This window comes from Zootoca vivipara, chromosome 7, assembly GCF_963506605.1.
Source record: "Zootoca vivipara chromosome 7, rZooViv1.1, whole genome shotgun sequence".
Classification (NCBI taxonomy): Eukaryota; Metazoa; Chordata; class Lepidosauria; order Squamata; family Lacertidae; genus Zootoca; species Zootoca vivipara.
This window is the reverse complement of record NC_083282.1, coordinates 238,011-254,994: the sequence shown is the minus strand read 5'-3', so window position 1 is coordinate 254,994 and position 16,984 is coordinate 238,011. Positions and strand designations below refer to the sequence as shown.

At 43.1% G+C, this 16,984-nt stretch overlaps 1 protein-coding gene across 1 annotated transcript in view; it reads right to left on the bottom strand.

Annotated features, from left to right (window-relative positions):
• Nucleotides 1-6,016: 6,016 nt before the first annotated feature.
• Nucleotides 6,017-16,984, bottom strand: part of C7H1orf21 (chromosome 7 C1orf21 homolog) — a 135,827-nt gene continuing 124,859 nt past the window's right edge. The window contains exon 6 of the mRNA XM_035102089.2: nt 6,017-6,778. Coding sequence (XP_034957980.1) covers nt 6,740-6,778 — 39 coding nt within the window. The 3' untranslated portion in view covers nt 6,017-6,739. The remainder of the gene's footprint in view (nt 6,779-16,984) is intronic.

The window sequence follows — 16,984 nt, the reverse complement described above, 5'->3', positions numbered from 1 at the left end:
ATGGGTCTATCAGAAATTTAGGGATGCGGGTGGCACTGTGGTTTAAATCACTGTGCTGCATGGGCTTGCCGATCGGGAGCTCCTGTTGTTCGGTCCCAGCTCCTGCCAACCTAACAGTTCGAAAGCACACAGTGGAAGTAGATAAATAGGTATCGCTGCAGCAGGAAGGTAAACGGCGTTTCCATGTGTTGCTCTGCTTCAGCAGAAGCGGCTTAGTCATGCTGGCCACATGACCCGGAAAAACTGTCTGCAGAAGCGGACAAACGCTGGCTTCCTTGGCCTGTAGAGCGAGATGAGCGCTGCAACCCCAGAGTCATTCACGAATGGACTTAACTGTCAGGGGTATAATTCTGTCTTTTCTTTAGCAACCTACTTGGGACCTCTCTTAAGATAATTGTATTTTTCTCCTCCATACGGAGTCTTTTTTAAAAGTTTGTTTGTAATATTCTATCTCTATATAATAATAATAATTTATTATTCATACCCTGCCCATCTTTGAGAGCTACAGAGTTAAAACACACTAAACAATCACCTGGCCATTTGTTTGCTTTTGCCTCTAAATTTTTTATCAATCATACAAACTATATCTTCTTCCTCAAGCTCTAATCACTTTGTCAATTCTCTTATCAATTTCTCCATTATGTGCTCATTCTGCTCCACTGAAATCCCTCTAAAACATAAGGTCATCTGTTTTTGCTGGAATTTCAGGATTGCTACAGAATCTAGAATTGCTTCCTGTATCTCTCTTTGTTCCCCACTTTCTTCCTTAATGTTTTCTTGCTGCTTCCTTAATTCCTTACAATGATTTTGTGTTTTTTAAACCCCTTCCTCAAGCTTCAATGGTTTTTTTAGAGATCCTGTACTGCTTTCCCAAGTTCCTGGTTCTTGACTGTCAGTTCCTTAATTTGTCCAGTTAGTGCAACAATTAAGCTAGAGTTTTGATATATTGTTTTCTCCATCTCATCTAGTTTGGTCCCTATCATTTTAGTATTTTCGTTCATATCTTTTTTCAGGCCCAGTATCATATCTCTGATGTGTATTCCTAGATCTCCCTCCACTACTGATTGCTTTCTTCCTAAATTTGCTCCTGCCATTGATGATGTTTTAAGTGTTTGCTGCTTCTTAGTAGTCATCCCTAGTTGTGTGTTGCTTTCAATTACTCTCAGTTGTGACAGATGCACCCTTTTCTCAAACTTTCTCAATCTCTCTCAAACCTCCCAGGTCTTTTAATACTTTGTTCCTCTCCCTCCCTCCCCTTTAGGCCCGTCCTATTTCCTGTTCAACTTCCCCAGTTACTGTGGGATTCTGCGATGTATACTCTGCTGAATCATGCACCATCCACTTCCATATCTCAGAGACTGCAGAGTACTCCTCCTATTACTTTCCTCCCCAAATTTGTAACCTGAGAGCATACCATGCAGTACACAATATACAAAATATACAAAGTCAACACACCATGTAAGTCCAAAGAGTCCGTTTTTAGTCTACCTTAAATTCTTCTCGCCATCTTCTATCTTCTTCAACCCCTTCTAGAGACTAGTTCAAATATCTGCACTTCTTTTCTCCCTTCAAACCCCTCCTCTCCCAATCGCTGCTTCTCAAGTCCGCTCCCAAACCATTTTTCTCCTTCTGTCCTTGTTGTCCGTTGCCCTCTTGTCATTCTATTCTCTCCCTTCCCCTACTGTCGCTTTCTCAATATTTCTTTGCTCAGATATTTCTCCACATGCTTGCAAGTAAAGATACAAACATGGAAGCTGGATTATAATGTCCACAAAATTTAGGAAATTCTATTCCTTACAGCTACGGTGAAGGAGAACTATAATTTCCCATGCTATTTTAGTATACCCATCCACCACTCAAACTTCTTTATATTTCTTACCTGTTTGATTAACTCCAGAGAAAAATAACAGCTGGACACATTTCGAGTGAGCTGAAAGCAATTGGAAAGTGAGGTCATTGCTGACAATGTGTATACACTCAGCCCACCTTGTGGTAAATAAGTTTTGTATGTTTTTGTGTTTGACCAGAGGAGACAGAAGGTAAAAGATTGGTATGACCACATTGTCACACATGTAGGTTTTTTAAAAATTAATTGCTTACATCTGCTGTAGAGACTTTGTTTAAATAAAAAGTCCACTTTTTAAATAAAATAAGCCCACACCTATTATGCCGGCATATAAGGCGACTGGGTGTATAAGACGACCCCCTAATTTTCATATTTAAAATATAGAGTTTGGGATATATTCACCATATAGCCCTTTTTTGGCGGGGAGGGGAGGGGAGGCGGTCTTCTCCAGCACTTAAGTCTGCAGCTAGGGAAATGGTGGGGTTTTTTTTTAAGTTATTGAGAGGGGAAAAGAAGCCATAGAGAGGAGAGAGGAGAGCGGAGAGAGAGAAAAGAGAAAGAGAGAGAGAGAGAGAGAGAGACGGACGGACGGAGAGATCCCTTCGCTATGTGCTGACAAAGAGAGAGGGGGGAGCAGCCCTCTCCCGAGCGCGCTTCTTCGTGTTCATACGGTCGCGGCATACAGTGGGGATGCGGCCGTGGCCGTTTTTGAGCTCTCCCCACCGTATGCAGCGACCGCAGATTCTTGTACCCGGCGTATAAGACGGCCCCCCAACTTTTGAAAAGATTTTCCTGGGTTCAAAAGCCTTCTTATACACCAGAATATACGGTATGTACACCATGTTTCAATTTTACTGTAATTTTAAAAAGAATTGTAAACCACACTGTTGAAAGGTGGGATATAAACCAATTAATATAAATAAATAAAGCCTCTTTTCAAAACACCAAGTCTTTTTAAAAAATATGTCTCTAATCTAAGCAGGATAATCACTCCTCCTATTAAAAAACAGCTTACCAGTTTGGAAGTGAAACAGCCCCATTACCAAAAATAAGGTTGTAGTTTTTATCTACTTATGGGATGAAATATTATCACTTAAATTCCTGTGACTGTCCAGGACTGAATGGTGGCAGTTGAGCCTATAGAGATAAGAATAATAACGTCCTGGTTCCTAGCACTGAGCAATGGCTGTGTTCAAGCTCCATGGTCCTAAGGCAAACTCTCAATACCAGTTGCTGAGATTCACTGGGGGTGGGGGGAGGGGAGGTCCTTCTCGGAGGCTTCCCACTGCCATCTGGTTGGCTGCTGTGAGAACAGGAAGTTGGGCCACTGGCTTGATGCAACAGGGTTCGTCTCGAATATTTTCCTTCCTTAGGGCAGAAGTGAGAATTGCCCATAGAAGGAGAAATTTGGTACTGCTGTAATTGAGAAGAAGCATGTCTGTCCAGAAAGAGCAAATGGTGGAAGTTGGGATTTTTCAATATGAAAAATGATTTTTGCTTTGGTTTTTTTGAACACTGAAAAATTCAATTTGGCTGCATGGAAGCCAATGAAACACATGTTTCTGCATTCAGCATTCAACACATGTTGAATGTGCCTCTGTCTCTGGCACTCAGAGGACTCTGCCCAGGCCTGGCCCTCCTCTGTTCCCCAAGTGCTTTTCATTTGGCTAGAATGTTCCCCTGAACCTGGATAATGCTTCTTTATCTGGATGCAGGATGGAGGGGGGTGGGTGAGTGGACTGCAGAGTCTAGCTTATGTACCAAGTTGCATTTACATGGGTTGCTCAATCTACATTTTCCTCCAGCTACACCCACTGCTGGCCTGTGGTCCTCCAAAGGTTGCTCTATTGCAATAAGGCATCACGATGAGGGCTGGCAGAGAGCACCAGACGTGGGCCTTCGAGGGGAACTTTTAGGAGGAGGAGAAAGAAAAAATGGGGGAGGAGAAGGTCTCCTTTTACAAACCTTGAATAGCACTGCAAGATCCCTCTTTCAGGTTGGGGAACACACTGCAACTCTTTGGGGTGTCCCCCCACTTACTATGATGTATGTGACTCAACTCTTAAATGATGTAGATAAATACTATACTCATGTGGAATCCTACAGTTAAGGGGGATCGACTCACCAGACTTAAGATTCCTTGGAATGCAGAATCTGTCACACATTATTTTTTCCAAAGAATAAAAATAATACCCCTTCTAATGGGAAGCTGCTTCATTTTTTTAAAAAATTGCATCACTTGTGAAATAAAATCAACACCAGATAGGAGAACAGAAGCCTCTCTTTTAATTCTAGAGAAAAATCAGGATAAATTAGACTCTGATCAAACAAGACACAGGGAACCCGGAAAAGCAACTTCCAGAAAACTTGGAGAAAGTAGTACTGATATGAGACTATACAAATATTCAGTAATGTATAGTATATTTCAGTATATTTCATGTGAATTTATTTCACACCCGTTATCTTTCCTCTTTAGGGCACCCCCCTCCCCACAAAAAGTGGAGAAAATGGGAGCTGAAAGAAGTCTGAACAAGTTGGTTATGGCATTCAACATTTCTGCAGCCAGAATGTGACTTCCAAGGGTAAATTTTGCTTCCCTCTATTTTGCATACTGGCCTCTTATTGCAGGGAATTACTTCACACCATGATCAAGTCCCGCAAAGTATTTGGCTCTGAAGACACCGTCTACAAATCTACCCCTTTACCTAGTCACATATTCTGACACCCTTTTTCTGGAAATGCTAAAACAGAAGGGAAAAAAAGGTTTGGATCCACACCATCCCTTATTAATCATAACCAATGCCTATGTCACATAGTCTCAGGGGCGAAATTATACCTGTAGGTTTACAATCTGAGGTAGACATGATAAACAGGGGAAAGTAAAGAGAGGAATGGGTAAGGAAAATTAAGAACAAGGTACCAAGGAAAGGGAAAAATCAGAAAAAGATAAAAGGTAAATTTTAAGCAGTTTAAAATGTTGTATAGAGGTGAAGCAATAATGTGAGTATCAAAGGGGACAGAATTCTTCTAGAAAGAAGGTGCCAGTGACAGGAAAAGGAGAGGCATGGAAAGGAACTGGAAGAAAATGCCATGTAAGAAGATGACTAGAACCAATGGAATCAAGAGAGCAGGAAGGAATGGTGAGACAGGACACCAGCGAGAAGATTTAAAAGTTAGACCAATGAGCTTGCAGTGAATATGGAAAAAATGAAGAGAGCTCACAAAAGGGCAATTGGTAAATCAATCTCATTGTAAACATTAATGCTTAAGAACACAGTTATTTCTTATCTCAAGCAGAAACTGTGAAAAATCTGGAGCCACTCAACTGAGTCACCCCCAGTTACCACCACACAAAAGCCCACGGCATGTAGACAATGTTTCCATGCTTAGCTCCACCTTCTGGCCAGGGCTGATGGGGTTCCGGTCCAAAACATCTAGAGGGCACCGGGGGGGGGGGGGAGTTCCTTCTGTTTTATAAAGGCTGGGCACCTACTTCAGAATCAAAATGCCCAAGGCCCCTCTGTGACATCAACCAAGTCATAGCAGTTTATCCGATGGCAACCAGAGGGATGAGATCTACATACCTGGTCACTGCGACAAATCTCATCAAGACGGAGACAAAAGACATGACAGCTAGAAAGGTTGGATGATGCTCCTCATGGTCCATTATAGTGATACTAGCTAAGCAAGGACCTAATTCAACTAGTTGGACTCGGGAGCGGGCAGAATCCTATGTGCAATATCTATTTTGTCTGCTATCTTGAAACCCTGATAAGGCAAAGGAGGGATAAACCCCCCCCCCCCAGCTTCTATTGCTGCAAGAAGCATTTTTCTTATGGTTATACCCCCTCAAAGACATAGAAGAAAAATGTTGAACTCCTTTAAAGAATAAATGCAAAAGTGTTTTTGTTTTTTAAACCTTAGGCTTATTTTTACTCATGACAATATTTGTTAAAAATATTACATCTGCCTTTGAGAAGAGAGAGTATCATATTTTTATAATGTGGAAAAATAAACTCTACAGACATCCGAAATTGGCACACAGGTGCTTTAAAATAACATCCTCTGGCAGGATTATTCCAAAGGGGTGCTTTGCTCCCACCCTGTTTACCCAATTATTCTTTAAACACACTGGACTGCATGAATGGGTATAAAACGAGAATACCTAAAAACAGTAAAATGTTTATTTTCTTAGAAAAAAAGAGGGATTCAAACTGATTGTGGCCACAACTTCCATCTGTGGTCAGCAAAGCCAATACTGCAAGCTTATTCCTCGATTGAAATACCTAGTTAAAGGAACTTTTTTAAAAATACAGATTTCTGCTCCTGCATCACCATATCCAGTATTTGTGTGACAACATGCTTTTCAATTGATAACTTCTTCCTAGCAGAGAAACGAGGACGGTCCTGGCAAAGCATCCCACCTCCAAAGCTCTAAATTGTCCATATTAATAAGAACTCTGCAATCCCGGGGGGGGGGGGGGGTTGACAAACAGAGTGAATTTGAAGGTTCAGCTGCTCAGTTATGGTAGGTGTTGTATAATACTACTTCAGCCAATAGAAAAGAGGCCAACAGCCCAAGTGAAATCTACAGTGTCACTCAAGATTTTATGCTGAAATATTTGCTGTGTTCCTGGACACAGATAAGTGTCTGTGCAACATGTTTCACCCAGGATCAGCCAAGGCTGCTCTTCTTTCCACACAAGCTGCTCTTCTTTCCTTCCGTAACGTTCATTGTATGGTCATTAAGAAACACTGCAACTGAATGGAGCATACAACGTGGAAATGATCTTTAGTTATGTAGTGCTGTTCACTTGAGAAGACTTCCAAAAAGGATCTTGACCGTAATCTATTTACACAGTAGTATTCCTGTTTTGATCAGCAGAAATGGCACTATGTGATATCCTCCTCTTCTGAACAGTAATCACGACCCTTCAAAGGGAAAAACAGAGAGAGAGATGTATATACACATTTAACACAGGAAAAACAGAACTAGCTACGTTGATTCCGGCTTTGTGGCAGCTACAGTACAGTGAATCCTTCTGTGTTTGGTCCTATAGTGTTTTCAGTAGGAAACCTCTTTATCATGTGTGGTCAGGGCAGAGGCATTACTGGATGTCACAAGGGAACCATAATAAAATATCAAATGTACTGCCCTCCTATTGTTCTGTGAGCATCCAACAGGACCAGCAAGACCACCTTAGTGCCAACCCAGGCTTGAACCCAGAATGAAACAGATCTAAATAATGGGTGTCACCCAAGATTGCCCAGAGTTGCAGATGAATCACTAGTTCAACTCCTGGAGGGGGTGTGTGTTTGCAACCAGCTAATGATTTGCACAATCTTGGGGGTCCAGAAGAGCCTTCCTTAGGAATGTAATAATTACTACTTCCCTGAGCCACTTCCTCTAGGAAGTAGGAAGAGGCAACAGACAGGTCCCATAGATGGCAGAACCTACAAGAGGAAGAGAAACCTGCTTCCCATCTTCTTCAGCAACCCTGGCACCAGGGGACTTTTGCGCCTCTGGCAATTATTATTCCTTGGTTTGGAATTTAGCTGAAGCACTTGCTCTACTTTTTAAGCATCTTGTCAAGCTTTCTGATTACTTTGCGTAGGCAGCAGTAGCAGCACTTGAAAAAAGGGAAAGGCGAGAACAAGAACATACACACTGGTTAAGAAAAGAGGGATACAGCCCACGTCTTCCAGAAGTGTGACAAGCAGGTCTTCAGCATAGTCAATCTCTGAAAGCGATTACCATGGAAAGAGGAGAAAGGGGATCAGGGCTGAAAGTATTAATCAAATTAAGAAGCCAGTATCATGATCAGTATGAAGCTTGCATGCTATATTCAAGTATGCAAGCTTCATACTGATCAGTTTCCTTTGAAGTTTTCCAAGCTGCAATATGGATTCATTTTTCTTACTTTCACATCACATCACGAGCAACACTATCACACTTAACCCAAATCACCAGAAAGGGTAAAGAGGGTAACTCAATAAGATTTATGCATGTGGGTTTATCAGTCATGATTTCTTGAGGGAAACCTCCCTTTGCATTACATGTTTGAAACGCCAGTAGAGGAGGCTGTAAAAGAGAAGTTGGCTGTGGATGAGGAGGCTTGAAGTGAGAGGAGGCTATGGATGAGAAGGTCTAGCTCAGGGGTGGGGATTTTCCAGTCTGTAGGCCAAATCTGGCCCACCAGCTTCTCCATTTGACCTGCAAGGTCCTTCCACCCACCAGCCCCACATCTGGTGTCCTATGGGACATGAGTTGCAGGGCAGGCAGGGAGGGAGGGAGGGATGCCTCATACCCTGCAGTTAGTTGGTCTTTAAGGTGCTACTGAAGGAATTTTTTTATTTTACCCTGCAGCTAGCAAGACTTCCAACTGATGCACGGAGAGTTCAATCCTGCTTGGTCAAGTGTGCAAGCAAGTTCCCCAGGGGAACTCTGTCATGCACCCAAACCCTGCAGAAACCAGGATGGAACCAAAAGCTTCCAGACAAGCACCCTGTAAGGAAAGGATAGGAAACCCAAAACAACATCATTCAAATCCTATGAACCACAGGTTGTATTAAAAATAAATGCAGACATCAGAGCTGAAAAGAAGCAAAACAAAAAAATCAGTATGACTGAGAACAAGGAAGAATGCAAGACAGTGGCCAAATTCAATTCATAGTCAGATTTTTCATGATTTAAGGTTTTGCAAGGACCTGCTCTGGTTCCCCCCCCCCCACATTTAATGAAAATCATTTCAAGATAGGAACATTGTAAACAAGTGAAAGACAAGTCATCAACTGTAGTTTAGCTCTGCCCTAGTCCATGAAAGTGATGCCCACATTAAGTCAGTTACATAAGACTGAATTGCAAAGAAGATTTGAGCTGGGCAACTGCAAGCAAATCATGATGCTTTCCCTAAATAATCCTAAGGAGGGCTTTTTTCCAGCTGGAACTCAGTTCCGGCAGCTCCCAGGTGGGCGCCATTGCCATTCTAAGAGAACGAGAGAGGTGTTCATGGTGAGTTCTGGCACCTCTTTTTCTAGAAAAATAGCATATGAGTAATACAAAGGAATGACATACGTTTCAGGAAGTATCAGACAGGCACTTTTTAGAGTGCTATTTGCGCATCCCCCATCTATATCTTAAAAAATATTTTGTGAGCGGTTGCATCAGAAGTGTCTTGTAATTTGCCATTCCATTATAACAAACAAAGCCCAACTTTCAATAAAGTTTTTTTCCTGCTTGCTGTCCCCCGCTCTCATAGTTGCTAACTTCGTCATGAATGACATGGAGCAGCCAGTATGGTGATGTGGCTGGAGCACTGGACTGTGATGAGAGACACCCAAGTTCAAAGCCCTACTCATCCATGAAGCTCTTGGGATGACCTTGGGCGAGTCAGTATCCCTCAGCCTAAACTGCCTCGCAGGGTTGTTGCAAAGAACCTGGTAAGCTACTCTGAGGCCAAACAGTCCACATTCTCCTACCCATTCTGAAAATACACATGCATTTTTAAAATTTACCAAAAGAAGAAAGCATGCAAATAATTTCTAATACAAAAATTTCCAACTCTGTAGTCCTTAAAAATGGGCTTGCCAAATTCTAAGCAGTAAAAATACAGACAGAAAAGTTGTTGAGCTATTTTTAAGGTAAATCACCAAAAATGACACTGGCAACATGGGTTGCCATACATCCGGATTTTCCTGGACATTTTAGCGATTTTCACCCAGACACTGATTCCGACTGCAGTATTCTGGATATGTCCGGGAAATTTCAGGTGTATGGCAACCCTATTAACTGTTCCTAATTCCAAATACTGCATTTTGCAAGTTCAGAAAAATCTCCTTTCAAAGACAGAAACTATGCTGTCATATTTTGTGGCATATTTTCTCCTAGACAGAAGCAGCACAGACCCCAGGATCAATTTGAATTGAAAAACAGCAGGCTCCTCTCAGTTCCAACAGTTTTAAAATGTACAATCAGTCTCATGTTCTTATTGGGATGCTGTGTGTGCCCCACAATATCTTTTTATTAGCTGTTTTCTTGTTTTAAAACAACAGGCTGGCATTGTAGGATTTCAGAATTCCTCTAAACTAAATGTATCTTCCACAGTGTGGGGTTGGGGAGAGCAGTATGTTTCTAAGGCAACACAGCCTCTCCTATCGCTCCTGCATTTAACTATGCAATTCCGCTTCTCTAGCTGGCATACAAAGCAGGCAAAGGAAGAAGTTGGGTGGGCTGCTGCTGCTGCGGTGAAAGAAACTGTGCCAAACAGCCTCTCCTTTAGCTGTCACTAAGAAAGCTGGCAAGGCACAGAGGCCTTTTTCATGAATAGCACCCCAAAGCAATAAAGAAACAGCTCACTGCTACAGAAACTCCCATTTTTCAAAAACTGCCTTCTCAGAAAGGATGGAACAAAAAAGGCTTGCACATTTGCATGCACACGTGTACATGGTGGTTACTTTTTGCAAATAAATGAATGGATGCGTCCACAGCATTCCCATTTTAACCAAGAACTTTTGTAGTGTAACAGAGCCTGGCAGTAAAAACCACGTATCATAGAACCACTTGTATGTTGCACAAAAAGCTCCATTGTACATCCCAGTAACACACCCCATTCATGATTTCACAACTAAAGTGATTTCACAACTAAAGTGGTTTTCACTGCCATGAAATGGCTTTTGGGGTCAAATGTGTGTATGTAGGAAAAATAATTTATGAAGTACATTATGAATGGCAATTCAGCCTACAAGCCTACAAGATGTACACACCTCTCCTATAATTTTGATGCTCAATTTCAAAGTGATGTCTCACTACCCTTTGGAAAGAGCTAAATTCAGTGCACTTTCATTGTCTCTCCTGGATTTCACTGCAGCCAAGTCTGAAAGGAAGCCCTCCACGTTAAAAAGAAGCAGCCAGGGTGATGGTCCCAGCCTTTAAGCCGGGGCCTTCTGCTTCCTCCCAGAAGGCTGGGAGAGTCTGGCTGTTGTTAGGGCTGAGCCACAGCAGGGCAGCACTGATGGTAACTGCTCTTTTCTTTCCTCCAGACTTATAGCCACCAGCTCCAAGGCAGCTGCCACAAAGGAAATAGGGAGTCTGAGATAGGACTGTGCTGGTCAGACTTTTGTTCATCAAAGGGCTGCTCCCTTGCATTGGCATGGAAATAAAAATATTCAAATGCCGGATTCACAGAGCTTATGAGTGCAGACATGTCCAGCTGGTCATCAGTATGACTTGCAGCTACCAGAAACAGGTTCAATGCCTGAATCAATTCCTGTATTTTGTTGTGAAACTCTGGGGAGAGGGGAAACAGTTTTCATCCTGCCAAATTAAAATATTGGTGACTGTAAAAAATAGAGAGAGAGCTGAAGTTTAACAAGGGCACGGCATGCCAGATATTGCCACAACCTACCATTTTACTTAGCCCCAAACTGGGCAAGAGTACAGCACAACTTGGGCAAGAAGGAGAGGAGAGCTGTACTATTCTTCCATTCACAGTATCTCCTCCCCCTGCCGCCCCCAATTTGCTCCTGTGCCGTTCTCTGCCCTCCTACCTACCCATTAGGACCATGTGACTGTGGTGCAGGCAGGGAACACATGCAGGTGCACAGCAATGACTTTGGGGGAAGATCCCACTTTCCCCCGATGCTCAAGATCACCCACACTAAACTTTCAAACTCCAGTACTCCATGCTTTACAGAAAATCTCTACAATCCAAATTGAATCATGCTGCTATCACATCTAGTAGTCACGCTCTTAGAGATTAGCAACTGTGGGGCCAAATGGGCCCCAAATCTTTCCCATCATGTCCTCAGTGTTGTTAGGGCACCCTCTCCCCCCATACATTACAAAAAGCCACTTTATTCAGTTTTGTAGGGAACTCAATTACGCAGGCAATCAATTCAGAAAGCAGCTCTGCCAGCCCTATGCTTGGCACTTCCTAAGGGACCATGACAAGTGGGTGCGACAAGCTACTTGCCAATCATCTGATGACTGGAGGTGACTGACAGGTGGGTTGTCCCATCTACCTTTCAATTTTGACAAGTAGGGGTGGGTACCAATAAGGATTTGGTCCACTGGGTCAAAACAGTAACCCAGCTTTAATCCATGCATTACCCCTTCATTTCACTTGAAAATTAGCTGTCAGTCAGGAAATTAGAATTTGTCTGGAAGTTGGTATTGCTCCATTTCCACTGTTTAACTTAAATCTTTTCTGAAGGGTTCTTTTCTAGAAGTGGCACAAGACATTTTTGTGCCAGAGGCAGAAAATCCACACGGCACACCCACAGTTTAATGTGAGACGCGGCCCATCCTGGGGATTTCCTATGTTAGCCTTGTTGAAACAAACAAACAAGCGCTAGGCTCCAATGAATTTCAACAGGGCTTGCATGGAAAACTTTCCTGTGGGCTGTACCCTATTTTGTTAAGCCTCTCTCCAATCTTGCCACCTTGAGTGACAGCAAAAATCTGACCTCGTTGGTCAGGGCTGCTTCAGCTCTCCAATATCAAAGAGCAAATTTCAGGTGCTGCGTCAATTCAGCAACATTGCTTCTGAGGCTAATTAATTTGTTTGAGAGAACTGTCGCCTGTAGTGAATCTCCTAAGAATAATCAGTATTTTATTCTCATTGTTTTGTTGCAACTCATACTCATGGCTTCTGAAGATAATATTCATGTCTTGATTTCTAAGGTCAAGCTAATTACTTGTCTTACTGACCCAATCCCTCTAATTGACTCATTTCTCAGGCCTAATTGATTCTATCATAAATTCTCCATTCTCTGCTGGGAAGCTTCCCTTGTGATTTTGGCTACGCTCTGGTGAGTCCTATTTAAAATAAAAATTTAAGCTTATTAAACTTTCCCTAAATATCTACCTACTCCATTATCTTGGCTTCTCATTTGTGCAGCCCTGTTGCTTATTTTGGATTATATATTACGGTAACAGCAGGATTACACTTGCATGTGAAGCCCAGGACTCCAATAACTGTAGGAGGATATTGGGTCCAACTTCCTGTGTTCCACAAAGAGGAGGAGGAGAGGGAAACGGGAGTGTAAGTGGCATTTGGCAGTAGCCAATGGGGGCACAAGAAAGGCTGATGGTTTGAGAAACTAAATTGGGGGTTGATAATTTCAACCAAGACCTTTGCCAGGAGAGAGAGAGAGAGAGAGAGAGAGAGAGAGAGAGAGAATGGCCGCGAGCTATGCAAGAGGGGTCCGCAAGACTGGGACTCTGGCGAGGCAAGATGGCGGCGTGGAGCTCCTAAACTCGACGAACGTGCTAGCGTCGCCAAATCAGCCCCCAAACAAGCAGAAAGCCACCCAAACCGCAGCCGCTGCTGCGTGGGAGCCGAACCCTTCCCCCGCGAGTCCACCTGCCCGCCCGGCCGCCGGCGCCCGCTGCCTGGGGCTCCCGCGTCTGCAGGGGGGCGTAGTCAGCCCCCTGCACCAGCCCCTCCACGTCGCCGCATCATACCCCTCTGCCAGCCAATAGGGCTCAGGGGGCGGAGTCCAGCTGCGGCGGGAGAATCTTTCCAGCTTCTTGTTGGACCTCCGGCGAGGCATTATTGGTGCGCGCCGCGGCGCCACCGAGCTCCTGAGGGCAGCCAGCGTGTTCGCGCTGCCCGAAGGGCTCCTGAGCCGCTGAGACCGCCACCGCCGCGTGCATTCTTGGCCAAGTGAGTTGCGACAGATTTATACCTCATTGATTTCAATGGGCCTTAAGCATGAGTTGGATTGGGATAGCTGATTGTGAGGGTCCTTTATTCTACGGCTACTGCTTTAGTTTAGTATCTGAACAGTACAAGTTAAAACTTGGTAATTTAATGAAATTAGGGGGCCTTTCACACCTCTTTCCTATATTGCCTTACTCCCTATAACAGGGACAAGTAAATAAGTATATTTCTCATTAATATCAGTTCTGTATATGTTCAAGTCATGAGTCCATCCATATTAGCCTGCAGATTTTTCTCTAAAAGTCTGCAGGAAAATTCACATTTAAACATGAATTTTTTTAAAAGGCCTTTCTCTCAAAATGCACATTTTAAATGTTATTTGCTGTCCAAATACAGTATGCATTTCAAGTACATGTTGTTGATGTATTTATTTTTTTGGTGGTGTTTGAGCCAAGAGCAGTACTGAAAGATTTGGGAACTAAACAAGCCAGTGGTTAAATTGGAACTGTACATTATTTCAATACTTGCATTTCAAAACAAGACCAGTGCAGGCTAAATCCTGTGTTTTTGATAGAATTACAAGCCTGGTAGATGAAGGGAATGCTGTGGATATAGCCTATCTTGATTTCAGCAAGGCCTTTGACATGGTGCCCCATGATATTCTTGTAAAGAAGCTGGTAAAATGTGGTCTAGAACTGAAAATTAAAACTAACTGTATACTGATGGAGTACTCTGTTGTAACTAAAAAGACTCTTAATTTGGCTCTCACTTTTTAATTTTAGGATTAGGAATTAATGGGGGTCCTTGTCACAATAGCGGCTCGATGAGGGGTCCTCGAGAAAATTTTGTTGGGAACCCCTGTTCCATGGTATCCTTTTGGAATGGCTGGCTGAGTTGGCTGCAGGGATTTGCGGTGTTTCCAGTCCTACCTGCAAATTCTCACCCGCCAATCACTGGCTTTAAATATAGGAATGGGTATCCTAAGCCTATGGCAGATAAAATGGAAATGTTTACCTTGCTAAGCAAATTTCTGACTTTGGGGAATAAATGTGTGCGCAACCACTAAAAAGGTTATATGCAGCCAAGAGAGAACAAATGATTCCTTTTCTAATAAGGAAACAGAGAGCCAAATTGAGAGTATCTGGGTCAAAATTAAGGGAGAGAAAATAACAGTGATCTCATTGTGGGAGTTTACTATAGATCCCCAACCCAAACTGAGGACACAGATGAAGCCTTCCTGGAACAGATGACCAAGCATTCAAAAGGAAGTGAGATAGTAGTAATGGGGGATTTCAACTATCCTGATATTTGTCGGATGTCAAACTCAGCCAAGAGCATAAGGTTGAACAGATTCCTCACTGGCCTTGCAGACAATTTCATTGTCCAGAAAGTGGGAGAAGCAACAAGAGGATCAGCCATTTTAGATCTGATCCTAACCAATAGTGATGACCTGGTTAGTGGGGGTAGAAGTGGCAGGATCATTAGGTGGGAGTGACCATGCTCTTCTGGAGCAGAAAGGAGCAACCAAGCATACTAAGACTCAAATTCTAGACTTTAAGAAAGCGACTTCAGAAAACTTAGGGAAACGCTGGGTGAGATCCCATGGACAGAAATACTAAAAGGGAAGGGAGTTCATGATGGTTGGGAGTTTGTTAAAAGGGAGATATTAAAAGCACAACTTCAGGCAATACCAATGAGACGGAAACATGGAAGGTGCCTAAAGAAGCCAGGGTGGCTATCTAAAGAACTTTTAACTGAGTTAAGATTTAAAAGGGTTATGTACAAAAAATGGCAAAATGGTGAAACCACCAGAGAGGAATTCAAACAAATAGCCAGCATGTGCAGAGACAAAGTCAGAAAAGCTAAAGCACAGAATGAACTCAAGCTTGCTAGAGAGGTTAAAAGCAACAAAAAGGGCTTTTATGGGTATGTCCGTAGCAAAAGGAAGAACAAGGAGGAGATGATGATGAAATGTGAACAGGGGACAGAGAAAGGGCAGAACTCCTCAATGCCTTCTTTGCCTCGGTCTTCTCCAAAAAAGAAAACAATGCCTGAAGAATATAGAGCAGATGATTCAGCAGGGGAAACACAGCCCAGAATAAGTAAGGAGGTAGTACAAGAATACTTGGGTAGTTTAGATGTATTCAAGTCTCCAGGGCCAGATGAACTACATCCAAGAGTATTAAAAGAACTGGCAGAGGTGATTTAAGAACCACTGGCAGTAATCTTTGAGAATTCCTGGAGAACAGGCGGAGTCCCAGAAGACTGGGGGAGGGCAAATGTTGTCCCTATTTTCAAAAAGGGGGAAAGAGAGGACCCAAACAATTACCGCCCAGTCAGCCTGACATCAATACCAGGAAAGATTCTAGAGCAGATCATTAAGCAAACAGTCTGTGAGCACCTAGAAAGAAACTCTGTGATCACTAAAAGTCAGCATGGGTTTCTGAAAAATAAGTCATGTCAGAGTAATCTGATCTCATTTTTTGACAGAATTACAAGCCTGGTAGATGAAGGGAATGCTGTGGATATAGCCTATCTTGATTTCAGCAAGGCCTTTGACAAGGTGCCCCATGATATTCTTGTAAAGAAGCTGGTAAGATGCGGGCTAGACAATGCTACTATTCAGTGGATTTGTAACTGGCAGACTGACCGAACCCAAAGGGTGCTCATCAATGGCTCCTCCTCATCCTGGAGAGTAGTGACTAGTGGGGTGCCACAGGGTTCTGTCTTGGGCCCAGTCTTATTCAACACCTTAATCAATGACTTGGATGATGGGCTTGAGGGCATCCTGAGCAAGTTTGCAGATGACACCAAATTGGGGCTAATACCCCAGAGGACAGGATCACACTTCAAAATGACCTTAACAGATTAGACAACTGGGCCAAAGCAAACAAGATGAATTTTAACAAGGAGAAATGTAAAGTACTACACTTGGGCAAAAAAAATGAAAGGCACGAATACAGGATGGGTGATACCTGGCTTGAGAGCAGTACATGTGAAAAGGATCTAGGAGTCTTGGTAGACCACAAACTTGACATGAGTCAGCAGTGTGATGTAGCAGCTCAAAAAGCCAATGCAATTCTGGGCTGCATCAATAGGAGTATAGCATCTAGATCAAGGGAAGTAATAGTACCACTGTCTTCTGCGCTGGTCAGACCTCATCTGGAATACTGTGTCCAGTTCTGGGCACCACAGTTCAAGAAGGATACTGACAAGCTGGAACATGTCCAGAGGAGGGCAACCAAAATGGTCAAAGGCCTGGAAACGATGCCTTATGAGGAATGGCTTAGGGAGCTGGGCATGTTTAGCCTGGAGAAGAGAAGGTTAAGGGGTGATATGATAGCCATGTTCAAATATATAAAAGGACTAGCAGCTGGCCCTGCACGCGTTGCTGTGCGTTAGGCTGTGAAATGGAGGGTAATAGCCCCCATTCAGATCCCCCTGAGCCTCAGAGTCCCCCTGTTTTACAGGTGTT